The sequence below is a fragment of the Bison bison genome, unplaced genomic scaffold (genome assembly GCF_000754665.1).
Source record: "Bison bison bison isolate TAMUID 2011002044 unplaced genomic scaffold, Bison_UMD1.0 scf7180017864453, whole genome shotgun sequence".
Lineage (NCBI taxonomy): Eukaryota > Metazoa > Chordata > Mammalia > Artiodactyla > Bovidae > Bison > Bison bison.
The window spans coordinates 1,751,022-1,757,525 of NW_011495015.1; the positions used below are offsets into that span (position 1 = coordinate 1,751,022).

Consider the following 6,504-nt stretch of genomic DNA (forward strand, 5'->3'; position numbering starts at 1 on the left):
CAAGGAGGCCTGAAGGTCAAACTTTCCTCTGACTTTAGCCACAGCCTATGAATAGTGAACCATTTTCCTGACCACGAACTCCAGGGCCCTAAGAAAGAAGGAAAGGGAGCAGAAGTTTCTTTTGATGTTTGGAAAGAGCCTGAACTTGACCTTAAACTTGCTGTCTTCGATTCTCTTTTCCTTCCCAAGGACTCATTCTGACCCAATATTGAGGCCACGGCTTTCTCAGCTGCACCCTAGCATCTGTGATTCCGTTATGTAAGCTTCCAAGTTATGGGAGATGGGAGGAGCTGAGCCCAAGAAGGCAAATGAGCGGGCTTGCCAGGTGGCTCAGCAGTAAAGAACCCGCATCTCAGCAATGCAGGAGACTCAGGTTCTGTCCCTGGGTGGGGAAGATCCCTGAGAGAAGAGAATAGCTACCACTCCAGTATTCTTGCCTGGAGAATCCCATGGACAGAGGAGCCTGGCGGGCTATAGTCCATGGTGTCACAAAGAGTAGGACACGACTTAGCAACTAAACAAGCCAACTAGGAAAGACGGACAACTACAACGATGACTCTAACCAAATGAAACAAAACAATAAGATGATGTTCATTTTTTTTCCAGGTTAGATTCTTAAAATAATGCTGCTCTGATGGATCGCATCAGGAAAAGGAAGTCTGACATTTTTCCTGGATGCTGACATTTTTAATGGAGTTATTCTATGGATTGTCATTGTGTTTTAAAGCAGGCACAGAAAGATTTGGAAGTATACATCTAGAAAGGTAAAGCTTCATTTCACATTGTGATACTCAGTAGCAATGAGGATACATTGGTCCCCAGTTGAAATGAAAGAACAAAAGAGGAAATCAGAGGAAACTCAGAAGGAAGGAATGAGTTGACACCCTGGCACAGAAGTCTCATTTCCCCTCACAAATCCTAACAATGGGAGCTGGGAAGGCAAAGCTCGGCAGATAAATTCCCTTCTCTCCCCAGGGCTCTCTCTGAGCTCCAGTCCCTGAGAGCATCCTGCTAGAGGCTCTGCTGACCTACCGCTGCACCTCCTCACCCATCAGCATGAAGCAGAAATCAACAGGACAACCCCTGCGAACAGGACAGGGTAAACACCCCAGGAGCCGCCTCCGAGCTCCGACAGGGCCCTCTTCTCTTGAAACAACACCCCAGTCAATGCACAAATCTCAAAGACAGTAAGCTTTTAACAAACTGGATTCAGCAATCAACTGGAAATGGTTACACTTTTTTAACCATTTTTTTTTTTTTTTACAGAGGCACTTTGAATTACCATTTGCCACTGAAAGAATTGAAGGATGCCCATCATACAGGGCTGAACTAAAAGCAAAAGACAACATGTCAAGAATGAATGCACTCTTATACACAGAAGAAACGCTAGTTGGAAAAGATACATGCACCCCTATGTTCATAGCATCACTATTCACAACAGCCAAGATGTGGTAACAACCTAAGTGTCCATCAACAGAGGAACAGATAAAGAAAATGCGGTACTTACAAACCGTGGGATATTACTCAGACATAAAAAAGAATGAAACAACAGCTATGTGGATGAACCTAGAGATTATTATACTAAGTGAAGTAAGTCAGACAGAGAAAGACAAATATCACATGATATTACTTATATGTGAAATCTAAAACATGACACCAATAAGCTTATTTATGAAACAAACTCACAGACACAGAGCACAGACTTGTAGTTACCAAAAGGGACAGAGGGCTGAAGACAGACGATGGACTGGGAGTCTGGGATTAGCAGATGCAAGCTATTTCACACAGGATGGATAAACAAGGTCCTACTCTACAGCACAGGGAACTATATTCAATACCCTATGATAAACCATAATGGAAAAGAATATGGAAAGAATACATATGTGTGTGTGTATAACTGAGCCACTTTGCTATACAGCAGAAATTAACACGACATTGTATATCAACTACACTTAAATAAAATATACAACAAACAAAAAAGAGTGAATGCACTCTTCTACAAGAACAGGAGACCAGGATCCTTTTACATCTTCAGTGCTCAGAGGGAAAAGTCATCCTTGGAGAGTACAAATCTGTGCCACATCTAGTGTAGACACAGCACCACAGTAAGTAGGACATTGACAGGAGCGCTCTGTGTGCCAGGCAGACTCAGACATGGTCCAGTTTTGAGGAGTCGTCACATGCAAAGCACCGCGCTGAGCAGTTAAATCTGTCTTGATACGGTCAACTCATAAATCCAAAGAGACTGGGTTTAGCATTGTAAAAACTAAGGAGAAGAGCAGTAGATTTCTACAACGATAAGGAGGGAAAATAAAATGCACTGGACTCCAGCGATTAATAAGAGAACCAATTGCAATCCGCACCAGCAACAGCAGGGAGTTTATTTTTAGCTCAAACATGAGGCAACGTCATTACAAGCACGATTAAGTCCAGCATGAAGCTGCCAAAACGACTGAAAAATTGCCATCACTGGAGCGAGAGCAGGCTGCATGGAGGGACGAGGCAAGGTCAGCCTGGGGGGAGCACGCCAGAGGGATCTGTGACCACGAGGTCAGGCGGACTCTGTCCACTCACGATCCACAAACCTGGATTCACCTGAAATGACCACCCAAACCCAAGCTCTCTTCCCTGGAGTACAAGAAGAAGCCCTAATATGAGGCTTATGCTTTTCAAATTATAGACACAGTGATATAGTCACAGGTATCTACAACCTGAGAGATACATTTTAGAAAAGCAATTAGAATAATTAAAAATACAGGCCTATGAAAGAAATGTTACGGTGCTTTTGCTTTGAGATGCTAAGTGGGCCAGACTCCAAACTCTGATAGTCACATTAGAGTCAAATTTCACCCAAAGTAATTGATCTCATGACTATTAGACTAGGTAAGTCAATGTCAAGAACCCTGCTTCAATCACACAGAAATCTCCCTCTAGGGACACTTCAACACAAGTGAAAACAGCAGGTTATAAAGAATCAGGATCCTATTGATAAGAAATTATCCCACACACACACAGTCAGCTATCTGGAGAATGGCCACCTAATGTCAACAATAGAAATAATACCTGGGCCGTGGGATTTTGGATCATTTTAATTGTGCGGTTTTGTGTGCTTTTTTCCCATCAATACAGAACTATCAATCCCAGGACCCAGACTGCTCAATTCAGAGTTCTGCTTTATACCTTCTTGGCTGTGTGGTCTTGACCAGGTTACTCAACCTCTCTGAGCCGGGGTGACCTCCCCTGTGGATGGCGATCAAGACAGTCCCAGCTGAGCGCCGTGAGTGGGCTACACGCATTAGTGTAGTAAGCACGCAGTAAGCACTGAGCACAAGACCGGGGCACAGCCTAGAGGACATGCAGTGCCAGAAAGAGCCGCAACGCTGCCTCTCCGTGTAAAACAGACTTTCGACACTCTGGAAGAGCTGCTGCAGGGGCTTCCCTGGTGGCTCAGTGGTAAAGAATCTGCCTGCCAATGCAGGAGACACAGCTACGATCCCTGGTCCGGGAAGATCCCACATGCCGCAGAGCAACTAAGCCTGTGGGCCATAACTACAGAGCCTGTGCTCCAGAGCCTAGGAGCTGCAGCAAGAAGCCACTGCAATAAGATGCCACTGCGCCACAACTAGAGAGTGCCCCTGCTCACTGCAACTAGAGAAAAGCCCCTGCGCGCAGCAAGGAACACCGCACAGCCAGAAACAAGTAAATAAAATTAGTTTTTAAAAAGCAGCTGCATAAGCAACTATTTCATGAGCAAAAGTAACATGGGGAAGAAGAAAACCTCTTTGCTTAAGGAACAACCCCCAACTCCAAAAACAGAAATCTAGCTGATCGCTACAGAGAACACACAGGGACATAGAGAAGAGACCCCTACACTATCACTTCCCTTGGACTCCAGCCCCCTAATTTTGGGAGTGGGTATGGCCCATGGTCAGAGAGAAAGAGGGGCCCCAGGTAGCAGCTTCCTGTGTGCTAATCTGAGTTCTCGATTCCACAGCGAAGTAGCAGATGTTCTAACAAGGGTAGCATTTGAGGCCAGAAGATTCGTCCTCATTAAAGGAAAGGAAACCTCTGAGACAGCTTCATCTACAAACACTGGAATGTTCATTTTAAGAGGGGATTTATAGAAAATGAAATTCGTATAAACACACACTTGGTGTGTGAGGAGCTGATAATGAAAACGATGGATTATCCTGAGTCCTGGATTCTCCTGTGAGAGGGAGACGGTTGACAGAATCGACGAGCGAACTGAGGGGCATATTAGAGGTTGGTGAAGGCTGTGGGCTTCCCTGGTAGCGCAGTGGTTAAAGAACTCGCCTCCCAATGCAGGAGGCATGGGTTCAGTCCCTGGATTGGGAAGATCCTCTGGAGAAGGAAATGGCAACCCACTTCAGGATGCTTGTCTGGGAAATCCCATGGACAGAGGAGACTGACAGAGGAGTCTATGGGGTCGCAAAGTTGTGTCCAGGGGACACACCTGAGCACCTGAACACACATAGCAAGGGCTGTGGAGCAAAAGGGAGCGAGCTGGGGTGGGGAGTGAGGAAGTGCTAACATTCTAAGTGGGGTGGGAAGAGACGGCAACATCTGAGCTGGGAACAGACCAGGGCAAGTTCAACCTGTCTTACTCTGCGATAACCAGCTCTGGGGCCAGTTTTGATTGGTTAAGAGAAGGTACTGGTGAGCCCTGTGTTCACCCATCAAGGCCACTCCTCTCAACTCTGATAACATATGCCCTAGTTATTACATTCCCTGCTCCCCTGCTCGAGACAGTCTGTGGGTATCTATTGTTTCACCTCTTAAAATCTAGAGATGGAGCTTCTGGAGTTATCTTCTCCATAAACATTTTCAGGAACTAAAAAGAATTAGGAATAAGAGATGCGAGGAGATAGTGAAGGACAGGGAAGCCTGGAATGCTGCAGTGCAGGGGGGATCACAAAGAGCTGGACACAACTTAGGCTCTGAACAACAACAGGAATAAGACAGCCATCATCCATTATTCCTGGTAACCCAGGACCCATTCCCTCGTTTCCCAGGATGGGAACCCAGACTTCAGGAAACAAAGCCTGTCCAGCTCCCAGGCCATGGAGCTCGGGTGGAACTGAGCACAGCCACCTCCTGGGGCAAGTGCACTCCCTGGCCCCGCCAGCAGGGGCGCCACATCCCCTGAGCACACAGCTCAGACCAGGTAGAGGAGGAGCCTCCTGCCTGGGAAGAGCTGCTCTATTTTTGGGGTTGCTGAGCCAGGGGGTCAGCCTAAAAAGAAGTCAATTTCAAGGTCAGCAAGCAAAGAAAATGGAATAGAGTCGTGCAGCTTTGACGGGCACATTGGCAGGGATGGGATTCAGCCCCTTCCCGTTCCTCATACCTAAAGAGCGTGTTTCCTTTTGTGCTTAACTCATTTGAAGCTGGGTTTCTATCACTAGTCACCAAGTCTTGCCAGATACAAAGAAACCAGTGCTGTTTGGCAGCGTTTCCCCAGGAAGCCAGCAGCAGCGTGTCCTTACCCGTTCCTGACCAGCAGTGTCCCAGATGAGGAACTTGTGAAGTTCATTTCCACAAGGCACAGTTTTGGTCATAAAAGACGCCCTGAAAAAGAGAAGCAACATTGGCACATTACCGATCACCCCCGCGACCTTCACGAAGACTCTGTTTCCAACAGGTGATGGCGGGGCCTTGGCAGGACCCCATAGGCTCTCCTCTAGGGTCCATGGAGAGGAAAGGGGACCTGTCACCCCAAAGAAGAAATCCCGCCTCTTCTGTTAGTCCAACAAGGGACTTGGGCGGGGGGAGGCAAAAAGTGTATTCAGAACACTGTGTTTCAAAACACTTATCTTCAACAGTCCTAAGACAATAGATGCTTGAAATCAGGGGAAAAAAAACTTAAGATTTTAAAAATGTATCATCACCACAATTAAGAGTGAAAACAGCAGCTGTATCCGGGCACATGAGAGTGTGGGCCTTGCAGAGGTGTAAACAGTGGTGCATACTCCTTGCTCTTTGACCCCAGCACTGACAGCAACCTTTAGAATACTGTGTCTCACCCTCATCCTGCTTATGCAAATGCAGGGATAAAGATGGGTAGATGAACAAATACTTGTTTTCTCCATGAAAAAGGGAGGATTTGAAACTCTCAGTAGATAATGAAACACTTAATACTTTTTTTTTGCATAGTTCCTCTTAAGCTTTTTCTCAGTGCTCAGAAAAGATGTAAAAGTCTAACACAAGGAATGTTGAGTAGCCGTAGTTTTTTTTTTTTCCTGTGTGATAAAGTTTCCCATTCATTAAACAACACAAGCCTCTGACTGTGCGAGAAGCAGGCACAAGGAGCCTCCTGACGTGGTGTGGTCAGTACACGCATCACCTGTTCACCTGTGCAGAGTTCCTGCCAAAAAATGTTTAGTGTGAATTTAATCGTGAGGATGCAATCCAGTAAATCTGGAATAGGCAACATTCTAACAGATGATGGGCCCAAATGCTTGGAGCAAGTCAATGTCCTGAAAAGTG

General features: G+C 46.1%; 1 protein-coding gene across 1 annotated transcript in view; it reads right to left on the bottom strand.

The window, feature by feature from the left end:
- RAB31 (RAB31, member RAS oncogene family) overlaps positions 1–6,504 on the bottom strand; it is a 55,797-nt gene that overhangs the window by 41,848 nt on the left and 7,445 nt on the right. The window contains exon 3 of the mRNA XM_010859081.1: positions 5,505–5,586. Coding sequence (XP_010857383.1) covers positions 5,505–5,586 — 82 coding nt within the window. The remainder of the gene's footprint in view (positions 1–5,504; positions 5,587–6,504) is intronic.